The 19787-nt window shown below is 39.8% G+C and overlaps 1 protein-coding gene across 4 annotated transcripts in view; it reads left to right on the top strand.

The window, feature by feature from the left end:
- The window catches only part of IL16 (interleukin 16), a 102508-nt gene that overhangs the window by 40373 nt on the left and 42348 nt on the right, over nt 1-19787 (top strand). For all 4 annotated transcript variants that reach the window (XM_044760336.2, XM_070494159.1, XM_070494155.1 and 1 more), the window contains one exon: nt 18986-19094. In XM_044760336.2, coding sequence (XP_044616271.2) covers nt 18986-19094 — 109 coding nt within the window. The remainder of the gene's footprint in view (nt 1-18985; nt 19095-19787) is intronic.

Below are 19787 nucleotides of genomic sequence, written 5' to 3'. Positions count from 1 at the left end.
TTCCCACGTCTGATTCATCTCTGTATCGGTGTCAGTTGTTTGCCTTTTCTTGTTCAAATTATGCATCCCTGGTTCTTGATGTTAAAAGTCACTTTTAATGGTATCTTGGACATTTTCATTATTATGTTAGAAGTCTCGTGATCTGATTTAAATCTTCTGTTTTAGCAAGCAGCCTCCTGTTTTGGTTTGGCGTGTAGTTCTGAATGCTTTGCTGGGTTTCTGTTGTAATGACCTTTTCGTTTTCAGAGCCCTTGCGATGCTATTCTGGTCTGCTTCACTTTTCTGGCGCTGCTGGAGCTCTTGCTCAATCTGGAAGGAGCTTCCCTGGCCTGGCTGGTTTCACTGGGTGACCATCTGCTGCTCAGCGTGGGGATGGGCAGCAGCTGCTGTACCTGGGTCTCTTTTGCCACTGGGTGGAGGGCGGGAAAATGAGGCCCTCGTTGATGCTGCCCCTGCAGGTGGATCAGCCTCCTGCCTGTGCCCCAGTTACAGAGTAGGGGCTGGGTCCGCCTGGGGCTCTGCTGATGCCCCAGCTACAGGTACATGGACGACCTGCTGGCGCCCTAGCTGTGGATTGAGGGCTGGGAAATCTGCCAGGGTTTGCTGCCACCAAGGCAGGCATGTCGGACCTGCTGACAGTGCCTTGATCATGGGTCGGGGGTCTTGGGCTCCCACTAGGTCCTTGGTGAACCTCCCCCTTTCCTGGTCTTTCGGCCAGGACAGAGAGAACATTGTTTTTGTTTCTTGTCTTTGTCTATTGGCAGTTGTGGGTTGCTGGCCTCCCCAGTGCCTAGTTGGGGTATATTGTAGTTAAAAACACAAAACAAAACAGAGAACTCACCATATTGTTATTCCTCAAGTCCTGAACTCCCTAGCCAGCTAGATTTCTTCTTCCTGGCTCTCAGAATCCCTTGCTGTTTCTGTTGAATAATATCCAGTGTATTCAGTTGTATTTAGCAGGGAGCCAGCACCATTTTGTTCTGGAACTGGAAGTCTCAGTTCCACTTATTTTTGAACATGATTTAAATGCAATTGGACAGTGATCTCCTTGCAGTAGACTTGCTTGTACACCTCAGCGTTACTCTCCAAACATTTATTCATGCTATTTCATTGTGTCGCAGCTCATCGATTTTCACCGCTTCCTAGAGTTCTATTTTGTGAACACATACAATTTGTTTATCTGCTCCGCTATTGATGGATATTTGTGATATTTCCTTTTCTGCTCTTTAAATAAGAGACAGTACTGCTGTGGACGTCCTCGTGCATCTCTGCAAGTTCCAATAGGATATAAGCTGGGTGTGGAGTCAGTGAGTCTTAGGGTATGATAATCTTCGTTTGTGCTCAATAATGCCAAATTTTTTTCCTAAGTGGTTGTGCCAACCTACCCTTTCATTATCAGGTGTAAGTTTCTTCGTTACTCTGCATCCTCATTAATACTTGGCATCATCAGGCTTTTAAACTTTTCCAGTCTGGGACCTATTAAATCATTTTTCATATTAATTATCATTTGTATTTTTCTAGTTAGTAGCAGGGTTGCACATATTTCCATGTGATTATGAAACTTTTGAATTTCCTCTGTGATACGCCCATCCAAACTTTTTCTGTTTTTCTTTTGGGTTGCTGAGTTTTTTTCTTTTTCCAGCTTTTAACTGGTCATTTTACTCTTTTAATTGATGAGTACAAGTTGTTCATTTTAGGGCGGAATTTATTCAGTCATATCTTATATACTTTGTGCCTTTTGCATCTTGTTTGAAAATTTTATCCTTTCCCAAAGTAAACACATTCTGTTATAATTCTATTCTCTTCTATTGTCTTCTGAACATTTTATAGTTTTGCCTTTTGTATTTCTGTTTTGAATCCACCTAGAATAGGTGCTTGTAAAGTATATGCTACATTGTCATTTTCCCACATGGTTAACTAGATGTCCCAGCATCCACCCTCTAGTGTGATGTTCTGAAACACACTTGACATTGTGATCAGTAGTGTATTAAGTTTATAAACGAATCTGGGGGGAACAGACATCTATACAATATTGTGTCCCATTCTCAAGGACATGGCATATCTCTCAATTATTCGGGACTTATTTAATGCCTTTCAGTAAGTTTTGTAATTTTTTTTCTGAAAGGGCTTACATCTTTTGTTAGGCTAATTCCTAGGCATTCTTTATTTTCTGGTGAAATTGTAAACGTTATCTTTCAATAATTCCATTTTCTAACTGCTATTTTCTTGCATATGGAAATGCCATTTTAGATTGTTTTGTAAATTGAATCCTTCATTTCAAGATTATTGTAGATTCACACGAAATTGTAAGAAAATAATACAAAGAGATCCATATACCTGAGTTTCCCCCAATGGCAACATCTCGCAAAACTGTAGCACAGTATCACCATCAGTTGCTGGTGTTGAAGTGTCAATATATGGGGTATTCCCATCACCACCAAGATTCCTCATGTTCCCCTTTTGTGGCCACATTCGCTTCCCTTCCACCTCCATCTTCCCTTCCCCCATGGTGGCCATTTCTATTGTATAAATCGTGTCAGACAGTATGTAACCTTTGTGGACGGGCTTTTTCACTCAATGTAATTCTCTGGAGCTCCACCCTGGTTGTGTGTGTCAGTAGTTAGCTCCTTTTTATTGCTGAGTAATAGTCCACGATATGGATGCACCACGGTTTGTTAACCATTCACCACTGAAGGACATCTGTGTTGTTTTAGTTTCAGGCTATTATGAGTCGAGAGGATGGAAACACTCCCATACAGATTTGGTGTGAACATGAATTTTCATTTCTCCAGGATAAATGCCCAGGAGTGCCATTTTGGCTTGTACAATAGTTGCATATTTTATTTGTAAAGAAACTGCTGAACTGTTTTCCAGAGTGACTGTAACATTTTACGTTCATGTAAACAAAGTAGGAACAACCCAGTTTCTCTGCTCTGAGACAGTGTTTGATGTCCTGTTTTTATTTTAGCTGTTCTGGTAGTTCGTGTAGCGATATCTCATTGTGGCTGTAATCTGTGTTTCAGTAATGGCTGATGATGTCGAACATCTTCTCATGGGCTTCTTTGCCATCCGTGGATCCTTTCAGTCAAATGTCTGTTCTTATCTTTTGCCCATTTTCTACTTAAATTGGTTTTTTTGCTGTTGAATTTTGAGAGTTCTGTATATATTCTCGACACTAGTCCTTTGTTGGATGTGTGGTTTGCAAATATTTTCTCCCAGACTGTAGCTTGTCTTTTCATCCTCTTAATGGAGTCTTCACAGAGTGAAAGCTTTTAATTTGAACGAAGTCCAATTTATCAATTTTTCCTTTTATGAATATGCTTTTTGTGTAAACTTTAAGAATTCTTCGCCTGGCCCTAGATCCTGAAAATTTTCTCCTATTTTTTCTAAAAGTTTTATCACTCTACAGGTAAGTCCATTTTGAGTTAGTTTTTGCATAAAATAGGAGACTTGGGCCAAGTTTCTTCCTTCCTCCGTGCCCTCTGTGGCTGCTTAATTGCTACAGCACATTTTTTGAAAAGAGTATCGTTCCTCCATTGAATTGCTTTTGCACCTTTGTCATAAATTAGGGGAGCATCTTTGTGTAGATCTGTTTCTGGGTTCCCTATTCTGTGTGTATTCCCCAATACCACACATTCCTGTTTACTGTAGCTATATAATAAGTCTTGAAATAAGGTAGACTGATCGCTCCCACTTTATTCTTTTTCAAAGTTGTTTCTTCTAATCTCTTCGTATTTACATATACATTTTAGAATAATTTCGTCTACATATACAAAAAATCTTGCTGAGATTTTCATAGGGATCATATGAAAGCTGTATATTAATTTGGGGAGAGTTGATCTTTACTAGGCTGAGTTTTCCAATCCACAAATATGGTCTGTCTCTCTATTTATTTAGGTCTTTGATTTCTTTCATTAGTGTTTTTTAGTTCACGGCATACAAATCCTATACAAGTTTTGTTAGATTTATGCCCAAGTATTGTTTTGAGTCATTGTAAATGGTATATACTTTAATTTTGGTGTCCATGTGTTCATTGCTAGTGGAAAGAAATACAGCTGATTTTTATGATTATTTTGTATCCTGCAAATTGTTGAACTCATTTACTAGTTCTAGGAATTATTTTTGCAGATGCCTTGGGATTTTCTACATAGACAATCATGTCATCTGTAAGTGAGGACAGATTTATTTCTTCCCTTCTGATCTGTGTGCCTTTTATCTCCTTTCGTTGCCTTGTTGCAGTGGCAGGAACTTACAGTACCACATCGAATAGGAGAGTTGACACTGGGCCTTCTTGTTCTGTTCCCAGTCTGAGGGGGAAAGCATTCAGTTTTCATCATTAGGTGTGTTCTTAGCTGTAGGTTTTTTTGAAGATGTTCTTTATGAGGTTGAGGATGTCCTCCTCCAGTCCCAGTGTGCAGAGTTTATATTGTGAATGGGTGTTTAGTTTTGTCAGATGCTTTTCTACACTAATTGATATGATTGTGTGATTTTTTCTTCTTTGGCCTATTGATATGATGGATTACGTGGATTGATCTTTGAATATTGAACTATCCTCGCACCCCTGGAATAACCCACATGGTCATCACGTATAATTCTTTTTATACTTTGCTGAATTTTATTTACTAGTATTTTGTTAAGGAGTTTTGCCTCTGTATTCATGAGGGGTATTCGTCTAGAATTTTCATTTTTTGTACTGACTTTGTCTGGTTTTGGTACCAAAGTAATACTAGCTTCATAAAATGAGCTGGGAAATGTTCTCTGTTATTGTATGATGTTAATTCTTTAAACACTTAGTAGAATTCTCAGGTGAAACCATCTGGCCTTAGAGTTCTCTTGTTCGGGAGTTTTAATTTACAAACTCAACTTCCTTAATAGTTACAGGACTATTCAAATTATCTTTTTCATATTTGTTAAGTTGTGGTAGATTGTGCTTTTAGAAGAATGGGTCCATTTCATCTAAGCTGTCGAGTTTATGTGTTAGACATAGAGTTGTTTGCAGTCTTCCCTTGTTATCTTTTTGATCTCTGCAGGGTCTGTAGTGACATGTTGTGCATTCCTGTCATTGGTGATTTGTGTCTGTCTCTTTTACTGCATCAGTCTTGCTAGAAGTTCATATCATTCATTGTCACTATTGTTTTTTTTCTGTTTTCAATTTTATTGATTTCTGCTCTTATCTTTATTATTTCCTTCCTTCTACTTGTTCTGGGTCAGTTTCACTCTTTTTCTAGGTTCTCAAGATGGAAGTTTAGCTTGTTGATTTCTCTAATGCATGCATTTAGTGCTATACATCCTACTCTCAGTATTGCTTTAGCTGTATTATAAATTATGATATGTTTTATTTTAATTTTCATCCAGTTCAGTGTATTTGTTAAATTTCCCTTGAAATTTCTTTTGGGATGCATGGATTGTTTAGAAATGTGTTGTTTAGTTTCCATGTGTTTGGAGATTTTCCTGTTATCCTTCTGTTATTGATTTCTAGCTTAATTTTATTGTGGTGGGAAAACATACTCTGAATGATTTCAATTCTTTTAAATCTATTGCAGTTTGTTTTGTGGCCCAGGAGGAGTCTATCTTGGTACATGTCTGTGAGCACTTGGCAAGAATGTGTATGATGCTGTGGGTTCTGTACATGTTGATCAGATTCTCTGGGTTGACACTGTTGTTGATTTCCCCTGTATCTGTGCTTTCTGTCTAGTTATTCTATAATTTTTGAGAGAGGGTACTGAATCTCCAGCCATAACAGTGGATTTATTTACATTTCTTTTCAGTTCCATCTGTTTTCTCTTCGCATATTTTGTGGCTCTGATGTCTGGTGCATACACATTTAGGATTCCTTCTCAATGATCCTCCATCTCTGGTAATTGTCTTTGCTCTGAAGTCTACTTTGTGTGATAGTAATATAACCATTCCTGCCTCCTTTTTTTTTGAGGAAGATTAGCCCTGAGCTAACATCTGCTGCCAGTCCTCCTCTTTTTGCTGAGGAAAACTGGCCCTGAACTAACATCTGTGCCCATCTTCCTCCACTTTGTATGTGGGACGCCTGCCACAACATGGCTTGACAAGCGGTGCCATGTCTGCACCCAGAATCTGAACCGGCGAACCCTGTGCCACTGAAGCAGAACATGCCCACTTAACCGCTGCGTCACCAGGTGGCCCTCATTCTTGCTTCCTTTTGATTACTGTTTGCATCCCGTATCTTTTCCATTCTTGTACAATCTGCCTATATTATCATATTTGAAGTGAGTTCTTGTAGGTGGAATATAGTTGGATCACGTCTTTTAACATATTCTGCCAATCTTTCTCTTTTAATTGGTGTATTTAGACCATTTATATTTAACAGTTACTAATATGTGAGGACTTGTTTTGCCATTTTATTTTTTGTTTTCTGTTTGTTCTTTCTGTTTTTCTTTTCTGTAGAAAACTTATCTTTCTTTATAATCCTTTACCCTCCCTTGCTTATAACATAATTGTCTTAAATCTTTTTTCTACATGCATTTAGAACCACATCACAGCATTAGCATTTTTGCTTCAGCCATCAGATGTAATTGAAAACACACAAGACGAGAGTGAAATTTATTATATTCACCCATATTTTACTTTACTGTGTCCTTTTTTCCTGCCTGATGTTCCAAGACTCTTTCTTTTATTATTTCCCTTTTGTTTAGAGAACTTCCTTTAATTGTCCTTTCAGGGTAGGTCTGCTGGTGACAAATTTTCTTAATTTTACTTTATTTCAGAATGTCTTAATTTCCTTTTTGTTTTCAAAGGATATTTTTGCTAGATAAAGAATTCTGAGTTGAGTTTTCCTTCCACTACTTGAAAAATGTGCCACTTCTGTCTCTTTCAGATAATAGGTAACATGTCATTTTTTTCCTGGTTGTTTTAAAGATTATTTAGTCTTTAATTTTCATAAGTTTAATTATGAAGTATCTTTGTATGAATTTCTTTGTGTTTATGCTGTTTGGGGATTTCTCAGCTTCTCGAATCTGTAGATTTATACCTTTTGCCAAATTTGGGAGGTATTTAGCCATTATTTCTTTGACTACTTTTTCAGCCCCACACTCTTTTTTCTCTTCTTCCAAAACCCTGATGACACAAAGATTAGATCTTTTCTTATAGTTCCACAAGTCTCTGAGGCTTTGCTCATTTTTTTTCTAGTCTATTTTTCTCTTTCTTGTTCAGATTTGGTAATTTCTATTGTACTGTCTTCTAACTCATTGATTCTTTTCTCTGTCCCCTGAGCCAGTCCTTTCTGGTTTTTTAAATTTTTTATTTTAGTTGTTATATTTTTCAGTTTTAATATGTCCATTGGTTCTTTATACTTCCTATTTCTTTGCTGAGATTTTCTATTTTTTGTTTGTTTCAAGCATGTTCATAATTGCTTATTGAAACATTTTATGATGTCTGATTTAAAATCTTTGTCAGCTAATTCTACTATTTTCTTTTCTTCCTCGTGTTGGCACCTATTGATTTTTTTCCACTTAATTTGAAATCTTTCTGGTTTTTTATATAGTGAATGATTTTCAAATGAACCCTGGACATTTTTGTGTTTTGTTATGCAACTCTTGATCTGTCACTTTAGCTGTCTTTCTTTGACACTATTCCTGCAGCGGAGGGGGAGGGGTCATCACCTCATTACGGCCAGGTCAAGGTGGAAGCCCAGGTTCTCCACTTGGTCTCCGCTGACATCTGGGGTGGAGGGCTTCTCATTCCTGCTGGACAGAGATGAGAGTTACAGCCGCCCGCATGCTCTCCACTCATTCTGTGGGTAAAGAAGTCTCGTTACCAGATGGCAGGGGTCAAGGTCCCAGCACTCTACTTGGCCTTCTCTGACACCACCCTGGCGGGGAGGTCACAGCACATCATTACACACTGGCAAGGGGACGTCTAGGTTCTCATTCCACCATCACTGGCTTGGGTAGGGCTGGGGCCACCATGTTTCTTGGCTGGGGTGGAGCAGTTACTGTCTAAGTTTTCTGTCTTGCTAAGCTGCCCCTTTCCTGGTCCTTTGGCTCCAGAGAGCAGGCAATCTTTCATTGAGACTTTTTTGTGAGCATCTGTTGGCAATTCCAGGTTGCTGGTTCTTCAGCGACAATTCTGGGTACACGAGGCAAAAAGAATTTCCAAGAAACTCACCATCTTGCTTCTTCAGTCCCGAGGTTTCCACCTGGTCTGTCTTCTTCTCTCTACCTTTTAGAGTCTTATGTTTGTTTTGTATACAATGTCTGGGGTTTTTATTTGTACTTAGTGGGTGGAGTAGGGAAAAGTACTCCATCTTCCCAGAAGCAGAGCTGCAATTTGTTTTTGTACGTTGGCATTATATTCAGCATCTTGCAACCTCTTATCAAATCTAATATTTTATCTATAGATTTCATTGTGTTTATTACATAGATAATCATATCACCCATGAATAATGCTAGTCCCCTTTGTAGTCCAACCATCTCTTCATCCCTAATCCTGGACAACCACGGATCTGTTCTCTGTCTCTGTAGGCCTGCCTTTTCCAGACCGGTGTATAAAATGAATCCATATGCTCTGTAATCTTTTGCGATAATTTTTCTTCTTTAGTCTGTTCAAGTGGTAAATTATCTAACTTATTTTCCAATGTTAAACAATTCCCTGGATCTCTGGACCCAGTTGACTACCATTTTATTTATGATTTATAGGTTCATGACTGCTCTGTAATCTCCTTTCTTGCCTGGTTCCAAGCTTATGCAGATATCAACATTTCTTTGCTTATCTCTTTTACTGGTATCAAGGTTTTTCCCCTTGTTGGGTATCTCAATTTGCTAGCCCGATAGAATGTGAAGTCTGATTCCTCCTTTAGCTAACTCTAGAATATATTGTCTATGATTGTAATTATTTATTTCTTGAATGATTTATGGAACTTACTGTTAAAACCATCTAGCACCAGTGTTCTCCTGGTGGAAAGATTTAAAACTGCCCAGTTTCTTAACTTTTACAGACCTAGGAAGGTTTCCTAGCTTTTCTTGAGTTGATTTTGATAAAGTTAATTTTTCTCATTTTATCTAATTGTTCAAATTTATTCTATAGAGTTGTTTACAATATATTCTTATCTTTTTAATCTTTACTGTGTCTGTAATTATGTCCCCTTTTCGTCCTTCATGTTATTTGCATTTTCTCTCGCTCTCTTTTTCTTTTGAGGAAGATTAGCCCTGAGCTAACTGCTGCCTATCCTCCTCTTTTGGCTGAGGAAGACTGGCCCTGAGCTAACATCCGTGCCCATCTTCCTCTACTTTCTATGTGAGATGCCTACAACAGCATGGCGTACCAAGCGGTGCCATGTCCACACCCGGGATCCGAACTGGCGAACCCCGGGCCGCAGAGAAGCGGAATGTGTGCACTTAACCGCTGCGCTGCCGGGCTGGCCCCTCTCTCTTCTTTACTTGATTAATCTTGCTGAAGGTTCATCAGTATTTTAAAATATGTTCACAGAACCAACAATTAATTTTTTCAATCCTTCTATTATATGTCTATTTTTATTTTATAAACTTTGTTCTTATCTTTATTTTATCTCTTTCCTACTTTCTTTCATGATTAGCTTATTAATTATTTTCAGGCTTTATCTTTTTTAATAGAAGCATTTAAGATGATGACTTCTCCTATAAGTATTGCTTATCTTTAGCTGCATTTCACAAGATTTGATGTCTAGATTTTCATTATCATTCAGTTCTAAATTTCCAATATGCTTTCTTCTTTGACCCATGAGTTATTCATGTGTGTTTCTTAATTTTCAGACATATGGAATTTTCCAGTTAAAGTTTTAAATAACTTTTTATTTTGAAATAATCATAGGTTTACAGGAGGTTGCAAAGATAGCACAGATAATACACCCTTCACCCAGTTTTCCCCAAGGATTACTTCTTACACAACTGATGTACAACATCAAACCCAGAAATTTGACATCAGTACCATGTACATGTAGTTCTGTGCTGTTTCATCATCACAAAAATCTTCCTAATGCCTCCCCTTTATGGCCACACCCCCTCACACCACCCCTAACCTCTGGCAACAGCTAATCTGTTTTCTATCTCTCCAGTTATCTTATTTTAATGTTTTATAGTTTAAAGCATTAAACTACAGTTTATCATGTTGTCAGAAAATGTGATATGTATTATTCCAGTTCATTGAAATTGTTCAGAATTGTTTGTTTGAGGAGAAATTGTATTTTGTTGCTTTTAATTTCATTGTTTAAAAATTCTGTTTACGTACTGATTTTTATCTGCTTGGTCTAACAATTTCTTAGGGAGCAGGTCAAAAATCTTCTGAGAGATTTTGCTTGAGGTTAAGTCAATAATTTGAAGCTATGTTATAAGGCGCAAAAAAGTTTAGCCTTCTTATATCTTCTTCATGATTTCAAGCAGTTATCATTAAAATAGTGATGTTACCTCTATTAATTCCTTTTGTTTAAATCTACTTTGTTGATAAAGTGGCACCAGCTTTATTTTGATTAGTTTAGTCTATTTATCTATATCTGTCTATCTATCTATCCTGTTTTTATTCTTTTGTTTCCAAATACACGCATATATATATATATTTATATATATATATATATATATATATATTTATATATATATATTTTTTTTACTTTTTAAACTTTTTCTACTACATTTTAGATGTGGAACTCTTCAGTGGTTTATGATTGGATTTAAAAAGTAAATCCATAACAACAGCATGAAACTACGTGGGGCAAAAATTGATAAGACTGCAAGGAAAAATAGATGAATCGACTATTATAGTTGGAGACTTTAGTGCCCCTCTTTCAGAAATGGGTAGATCCAGCAGGCAGAAAGTCAGTAAGGACAGAGGCAAACTCCAGACTCACAGTTTTCACCCAATTCCTGAAGGTGGGATGGATTTATTTCCAGTTCACATTTAAAATGAGGACATCATCCTTTGGGGCTCCCTCTGTTGAAGAGGAGTGTCCTAGTGGACCCCCCATTTTGAGAAGGAACCAGGACTTCCCTGCTGCTCCTATCATCCCATAAAGCTGCGGAGGACAAAGCTCAAGTCCAGCCCGTTCATCAAATGACCTCAGGGCAGCAGCCAGCTGGGGGCTCCTCTTACTTCTTGGGAAGTTCCTGGTGAAGCCTTTGTTTACTTTGTGGCCTCCAAGAATTCCTTACTCATTTGCTATTTCATTGATGTATTTACATCCCATTCAACAGTTTTACTTGTTTTTAGCAGAAGGACCAAAGTAACTAGTCCATCATCCTACCAGAAACAGAAGTCTCCTGTCATAGCCTCTTCAATCATTTCCTTATCATTGAACATTCCCCCCCATGTTTTCTATTACAAACAATGTGGCGATGGACATCTTTGTACACACATCTTTGTGTATTATGTCTAATTATTTTCTACAATAAATTTCTAGACCATGAAAAGGAAGAGACAGAGCTGAGGAATATTTGGGAAATGGATTGGCACTCCTTGGAGACTGATGAAATTCTGAACGTTCTTGCTGATCATCTAACCAGGTCCTTTGCATATATTATCTCATTTAATCCTTCCCAAAATCCCGCTGGACCTAATACGATAAAAATCCCACTGAGGAGCATTTCTATTAAATAAGTAGAAATACAGACCCGGCTTTTGGAGAAAAATATCCAATTTTTTTGAAACGTGCTATTTCCTAAAATTGTTTTTAAATTTAGGGAAGCTCTCCCAAAATTAGTAAGAGGAATGATTTTTTAACTAGACCATGTGATTCTATAACATGTTTGGAAAAACAAACATGTAAGAACAGTTGGGAAGAAGAGCCATGAAGGTCTGGTCCTATCAGACATTAAAAGCACTGTAGACAACCAGCTCAACGTCACTCTACTTTTGAGGTGCCCTTGGATGTGATTGGCAGAAGGAGTCCACCTTTTTTTCAGGACGCAGGTGTTTTTCATGAAATACATTTGCATCACTACAAAGGTAAATTGATTCTTGAAGAAAGCAGGGAAACAATGATGGGTGACTAATAGATAGGACAGCACACACAGAGTCCACTGGGAGGAAGTGTGACCTACTGGGGCAAGGTTGGCTTGAGTTATCCTAGGTATCAGGAGGAAGGACCTTCAATGGCATGCCAGGTAGTCTGGATTTATCTTAAATCCATCAGAGATGGATCCACCAGAGATTTAATCAGAAGTCTCATGAGTAGCATTTGCATTTTTACAAAAGTACGCTGGCAGGTGAAAAGATGGGGGGCGGGGAAATTATGAATGAATGAATGAATGAATATTTCTTCTTAAGTGATTTTATTAAAATATAACTCACATGCTATACGATTCACTCATTTAAAGTGTACTTTTAAATGTCTTTCAGTACATGCACAGAGTTGTGTGACCATCACCACTATCTGATTTTACATTTTCATCACCCCAAAAAGAAACCTTATACCCGTTAGTAGTCACTCCCCACCCTAATCATCCACTAATCTACTTTCTGTCTCTACAGATTTGCCTATTCTGGACATTTAATGTCAATGGGATATTATAATATGTGGTCTTTTGTGGCTGACTTTTTTCACTTACTATAATGTTTTCAAGGGTCATCCATGTTATAGCATGTATTAATACTTCATTTCTCTTTATTACCAAATAATATTCATTGTATGGAATATGTGGGCATACCACACTTTGTTCATCTGTTTATCTGTTGATGGACACTTGGGTTGTTTCTACAATTTGTCTGTCACAAATAATGCTGCTTTGAACATTTGTGTACAAGTTTTCACGTGGATGTGTGTTTTCATTTCCCTTGAGTATATACCTAGGAACGGAATTGCTGGACCATACGGTAATTCTATATTTAACTTTTTGAAGAACTGCCAAACTGTTTTCCAAAGCATCTCACCATTTTACATTCCCACCAGCAATGTCTGAGGTTCCAATTTTCCACATCCTTCCTATATTAGTGGATGCTAAGTGGGTGTGACCATAGCCGTCCTAGCCGGTGTGAAGTGGTATCTCATTGCAGTTTTGATTTGCATTTCCTTGATGGCTAATGATGTTGGATATCTTTTCATGAGCTTCGTGGCTTCTTGTATATCTTCTTTGGGAAGATACCTCCTCAGATCCTTTGTCCATTTTGAAAACTGGATCATGTCTCTTTTATTGAGTTGCAAGAGTTCTTTATATATTCTTGATACAAGTCCCTTATCAGATATATGACTTGCAAATATTTTCTCCCATCCTGTGGGCTATCTTTTCACTTTCATGATGGTGTCCTTTGAAAGACAAAAGTTTTTAATTTTGATGAGGCCCATTTATCTACATTTTTTTTTGTCACTCGTGCTTTTGGTGTCATATCTAACGAGTCTTTCCCTAACCGAAGGTCTTGAAGATTTACCCCTGCATTTTCTACAGAGTTTTATAGTTTTAGCTCTTACGTGTAGGTCTGTGATTCAATTGGAATTAATTTTTGTGTGTGGTGTGAGGAAGGGGTCCAACTTCATTCTTTTACAGGTGGGTATCCAGATGTCCCAGACCGTTTGTTAAAGATATTTTTTAAAAAACACAACTTTTCCTAGACCCCCCTAGGCCGCTGTAACAGCCTAACCTAAAAAGGATACTATGAGCTAAGGCATAGCCAGTGAGAATGGATGCGCTGGGGAAATTCGAGAAGGTTGAATTACAAGGACCTGGTGACTGTGGTCATGTAGGGACCACAGGGGGAGAAGGAGGCCTGGAGGGCGACTCCTAGGTCCCTGCTCTTACCCTCCACGTCAGGAGGCCTGCGGCCTCGGGATCCCACGTGACCACACGGCCATCCCTGAACCCATCTGCTGGGGCCACTTGTTTATCCTTGTGACTTCAAGATCAAAGCCTGTTGTTGCATGATCAATCCAACCACAGGAAACCAGCCTTGATCAGGAGGACAGTCGAATTACATTTCGTGGTTCCCTTAGACTGAAGCAGCCATCGCATCTCAGTTCAAAGAGAAAATGGAAAGGCTTGTATTTAAGAGGAATGCAGGCAGCAAACCCCAGAGGCATCAAGCCTCTGACAGCAAAGTCAGGGGTCCATGCACAGAACGAACACTTCTGAGGGAGCCATGGAGCCTTCTAAACCTTCAGGAGTTTATGCTCCAGAAAATCTTGTCTGTAGGACACAACACGCCAGAATTCTTTATTCTGGGTTCACTCCTCGATGACAGAGGATCTCGGGGTCTCTCCATTTCCACACTCAGTCACCAGTGGGACTGGTCAACGTAGGGGTTGCCACCCAGGCAGGGAGGGGGCATGCCACCCACTGGACTGCTGCCCGTGGCTACAGTCTCCCACGAGAACAAGGGAAACTGTGTCTGGAGACGGCTTTGCCAACCCCTGACCTCGGCTCCGAGAGCAGCCCCACCTTGGGAGCAGGCACAGAAGAGGTCTGTTCTGCATGCTGGCGAGGGAGCCGTCTGTGCAAACGTTCGCTGGGCTCCTGCAGACACTCCTTTGATGAGAACCCCTCTGCCCAGGACATCCTTGCCCAAGAGAGACCAGGCTCCCCGGGGAGCCCAGGGAGGCTGTTCTGTCCTTGTGATCATCTCCTGCCATATGATCCTTTCAGAGAGGTCAGCAGCCCTCCAGCTCTTTAAACATAATCAGCAGTTACGTTCAAAAGCATGGGGCTGAACGTGATTATAGACATTGTTTAGTTCACTCCCTCCACCCACAAAAAGGGAAACTGAGCCCAAACAATTAAGTGACAAGCCCAGCCTCGTGAGAGATTTAAGGCTGGTGGTTTCATGGCCCTCTCTGCTCTACCCCACTGTGTATTTCTGGTGAAGAAAACATTAAGCTTATGAGGTTAATGGATTAAAGAGAAAGAACAATGCCTTGAAATGACCCCAGAATATGGATGAGTGCTGGGTTCTTGTTGGTGTCCAGGAAGCGGAAGGTCCACAGAACTTGGGCATCGACTCTGTTCCGGGAGCTTTTCGGAGACACGGAGTTTTTTACGTCCAACAGGAGATTGCTACTTAGATACTGGGTACACGGCAGAGGGGGGCAAGCCACCTGTCATTTGCATCTGGGGCAGTCTTGGTTGGAGGACAGAGCTGTGAAGAAGGACTCGTCCTTCGACCTTGTGCATGCAGAAGCAGCTCTGCGACTGCCGTGTGCGCCGTGAGGCGGCTGTTCCTGGTTCCCCGGCCAGAGAAGGCGAGCCCCTGGGATGCAGAGGACGGATGGGCCGCGGGGCGGATCTGGTCCGTTCAGTTTCTTTTGGATGAGGTCTTTTAATGTTCCTTCTTCTCAACGTGTCATTAACCATTTCCAGGTAATCCAGACAAAAAGAAGCTTCAGTTTCTATGATTCTCCTGCCATCTATTGGCCTTACTTGCCAAGCAATTTCTAAACCATGTTTTGGACAGGGAGCCTTTATAAAGAGGATTAAAAGAAAGAAATTAAACCGTAAATGCGTTTTGTGCTAAGTCTACTAGTGTGGCAATTGAAATAAATGTAAAATTAATCGTTTGTTCCTGGTCTGAGTATAGAAGTAATATGTGCTCATATAGAAATACAGAAAGTGGTAAAAAAAAAAAAAAATGTGTATAATCCCATCGCCCACACACACTCCTGCCAGCTCCTGAGAGCGGGACCCCGTCTTGTCCGCCGCCATATTCTCAGCACTTGGAATAGCGCCTGGTGCATAGTAAGTGCTCAGTAAAGACTTGTTGAATGAATAAATGTTACTGTTTGGTGTATTTATTTCCAGTCCTTTCTCTATGCCTATTTCGCATGATTGTAGTCAGACTCCATTCATATCATGCTATCTTTTCTTTTTTCACTTACCAAGGTAATACAGGTACATCTATACCACAAAAACCCTTTATCAACGTTGTTTTTAAAGATGTTTAGTATTCCAAGTTTTGCGTACACCTCATTTACGTTTACTTGTTTAACTTCATCTTACTAGATTTTTAGGGGAAATGCACATTTCAAAGGTACTTCGGACGAGTAGACACACTGGCTGTGTACTAGGCTCTCTTATGTTGAGGGAACCCTGAAGAGCTACTTAAATCACAATCTGTTATTTACTTCCACAGTCCCACTGGAGAGCACAAAGAAGTGGGAACAGTACAGAGGGAAGTCTTAATATGACCTCAAGGGACTATTTAGTTAAAAAAGATCTTTTAAAAAAAATTAATTTAATTTAATTTTTTTATTGAGGTTATGACAGTTTACAACATTGTAAAATTTCAGTTGTACATTATTATTTGTTAGTCACCATACACATATGCCACTTCACCCTTTGTGCCCACTCCCTTTCCCCTGGTAACTGCTAATCTGTTCTCTTTGTCCATGTGTTAGTTTATATTCCACATATGAGTGAAATCATGCAGTGTTTGTCTTTCTCTATCTGGCTTATTTCACTTAACATAATACCCTCAATGTCCATCCATGTTGTTGTGAATGGGACAATTTTATCATTTTTTACGGCTGAGTAGTATTCCTTTGTATATATATATACCATATCTTTGTCCTTTCATCTGTTGATGGGCACATGGGTCGCTTCCATGTCTTGGCTATTGTGAATAATGCTGAGATGAACACAGGGGTGCGTAAGTCTCTTTGAATTGTTGATTTCAAGTTCTTTGGATAGATACCCAGTAGTGGGATAAGTGGGTCATATGGTATTTCTATCTTTAATTTTTTGAGCAGTCTCCATACTGTTTTCCATAGTGGCTGCACCAGTTTGCCTTCCCACCAGCAGTGTGTGAGGGTTCCCTTTTCTCTACATCGTCTCCAACATTTGTTATTTTTTGTCTTGGTCATTATAGCCATTCTAATGGGTATAAGGTGATATTTTAGTGTAGTTTTGATTTGCATTTCACTGATGATCAGTGATGATGAGTATCTTTTCATGTGCCTATTGGCTATCTGTATATCTTCTTTGGAAAATGTCTGTTCATATCCTTTGCCCATTTTTTGATCAGGTTGTTTGATTTTTTCTTGTTGAGTTGTGTGAGTTCTTTATATATTATGGAGATTAACCCTTTGTCAGATATATGATTTGCAGATATTTAAGAAATATCTTTTGAATATTATATTTATGGAGCAATTAATTCAAAGAACCAGTCCTTATGCTAAGTTCTAGAAATGTAGTGCCTCAAGAATTCAACTGAACTAAACCACTTTCTATCTAATCTCTGTTCTCTCTCCTTTTAAAAATTCCCTGGATTTACCCGTTAGAGAAGATAATTTTATTCAGCTTAATGTAGCGCCATCTGCTGCTGAAGAGGAAAATGAGTGCCTAGGAGAGCTGGTCTCCGATTTTAAACCCTGACATGTAGGAGAAATAAACGGAACTGCTGTGGTTTCTTGCAGGATCCCCTTGTGTCAGAACTGGATACAGTTTTAAAAAGAAAAAAGGCTGTGAGCGGACTTCTGGCTCCAGAGCACACTTTACTCGTTCCCCTGCCCCCTTAGAAATTTCTATCAAAATGAAAAAAATACATACGAAAAGGGAGAAATGCATGTCAGAACAGGGAGCCATGGAGAGGGCCAACCACATTGGGGCAGGTGGGCCGTGGGCACGTGGTGAGAGGCAACAGTGGGCCTTCCTTCCACTGTGGGAAACGCAGCAGCTGATGGAAGGCAGTGCACACACGGTGCGTGAAGTTAACCAGGCACCGCCAAGCCCAGCTTCCAGTCGAGGCGGTCCTGCCAGCCATGAGACGGTGGCAGGTGCCCCTAACACACCTGTAGTGCTGGAACGCTAAATCCCAGGTAACATTTGAGCCAACTACGGTTTGCAGATCGAATAACCAATACCCAAACGTTCCATACACAGCAAATCACATGAGTGCGCCAACCACAGAAAGACATTCTCAGACATGCAAATATTCAGACAGCTCTTCACCTGCACAGCTTTCCTGAAACAAAACACACACACACTCACTCACACACACACTCACTCTTAAGGATTATGGGGGTGAGTAAGGAAACCAACATAATTCAAGAATTAAGTCAAGATCATTGTGGCTGATAAAGTTATGAAATAGAAAAGCAACATAGAAAACATTTCATACTGTCATCTTCATTATCACTCTCTTTCCTCTGTCCCTAAAAATCCCAGGGTGAGGAGAGGGAACAGAGTGAAATTTGTCTCGAATTCTCATCTTACCTGAGAAAGAGTCGTATGTTTTCTGTTTCATCAATGACCCTGATAGAGGGTTGAGCCCAGGATGCCGTGTACCGCATATAGACTCAGTACAATGGGAGAGTTTCCAAATTATTAGTATAAAACAGAAGCAAGAGAAATTTGCTCAATATGGCAAGGTAGAAAAAGAATAACAGAACGATAACAAAATATAACCCAAGAATGTCGATTTTTAAAGTCCTAAATTAAATCTTCACGGAGAGAAATCAGCAATGTAAAGAAATCATTATACTCTCAAGACAGCATGGATGGTTCAATATTAAGAAATATATTTACTTAATATTCATTCAATGAACATTTCTAAGTGCCTATGATGTGCTGGAACCATGGCCCTTACTTGACATCTTCTCTGAAACTCACCTCCCAGGCTCCCCGTTCGCGTCCCTTTCTAGTTCTTTTCTTCGTAGCACTTACCGTTCTCTGTAATTATCTTTCCCCTTTATTTGTTTGCTTGTTACCTTTGGTTTTCCTTTGCTGAAATACCATTTCTCCATGATCAATATCCTAGTCTATGTTGTTCACTCTCTATCTCCAATGCCTGATAAAGAACCTGTCATTTGCTGACATAATCATCCGACGTTTATTGCATTAGTTCCATATTTAGGCAATATTTATTCATTCAATATTCTGTTTGAATGAATTAACATATCTATGAATTAATGAGCGACAGTAATTCGAAACCCCTGCCCCACAGAGCATATAACTTAGCGGAGGAGACAGACCGCAAGTGCTTCCACGGTCAGCGTCAAAATCTCAGTTTTCTAGGCGCGTCTCTCTCTTCTGACTAACTTGTTGAATAAAAGACGGCAATTGTTTTGCAGGAAGCTTCTACAACTTCCTCTCGAGAACAGTCCGGAAAACTAGAAGCACAAAGCAGTAACTTCCTGCTTCCCAAAGCCTGTCACCAGAGGACACGCAGCAACTCAACCAGTAAGTGTCTCGTCAAACCGTCTTCAGGATCAGGGCCAAGCTGGTGCCGAGTATGGGGAGTATCGGCGACGTGGGGAGGTTTGGGCGAGGGTGGGTCTCTGCCCGACCAGTTGGACAAAACCAAGATGGCGGGCTGCCTGCCTCTCTGAGCGCATCCTTCATGGCGGTGCGTGTCCTGCCAGCTCGAGGGCCTCTGCTTTGGCCGTTCGGGTTCTCTGTGGTTCCGTCAACTCCTCCTCTAGCTGCCCTTCAAGTGCCACGCTGAGAAGACCTGACAGAGGATCCAAGACGCAGGCTTCGCTCCTGCTGTCTTCTGACGTGCCCCTTGACCTTAGGAAGGCCACCCTGTCTCCTAGGGCCTCTGTCACCTCACCTGTGACAGGACGGAAGTTGAAGCTGAAAAACGTCATGAGTCTTGGTTGTTGCGACTAGAATAGACTAATACACAAAGTGAGGAAAATCGGAAGAATGCAGGAAAGCATGAAGAAATTAAAACCACGCCAAATCCTAATATCAGAGACAATCTATGTTAACATTTTCAATTTCCCTGCAATATATGCCTGTAGAAAACACACACCCACACATCTTTACCTCATTGGAAATTCTTTTGTAAATGCCATTTTTAGTGGATACGTAGTATTTCGTTATACGAATGTACATAATCTGGTTCATCGACTTCCTGTTATTAGATAG

Source organism: Equus asinus, chromosome 2, assembly GCF_041296235.1.
Source record: "Equus asinus isolate D_3611 breed Donkey chromosome 2, EquAss-T2T_v2, whole genome shotgun sequence".
NCBI classification, from domain to species: domain Eukaryota; kingdom Metazoa; phylum Chordata; class Mammalia; order Perissodactyla; family Equidae; genus Equus; species Equus asinus.
Note: the sequence above shows the minus strand (reverse complement) of the source record. Positions and strands in the feature narration are given on the sequence as shown.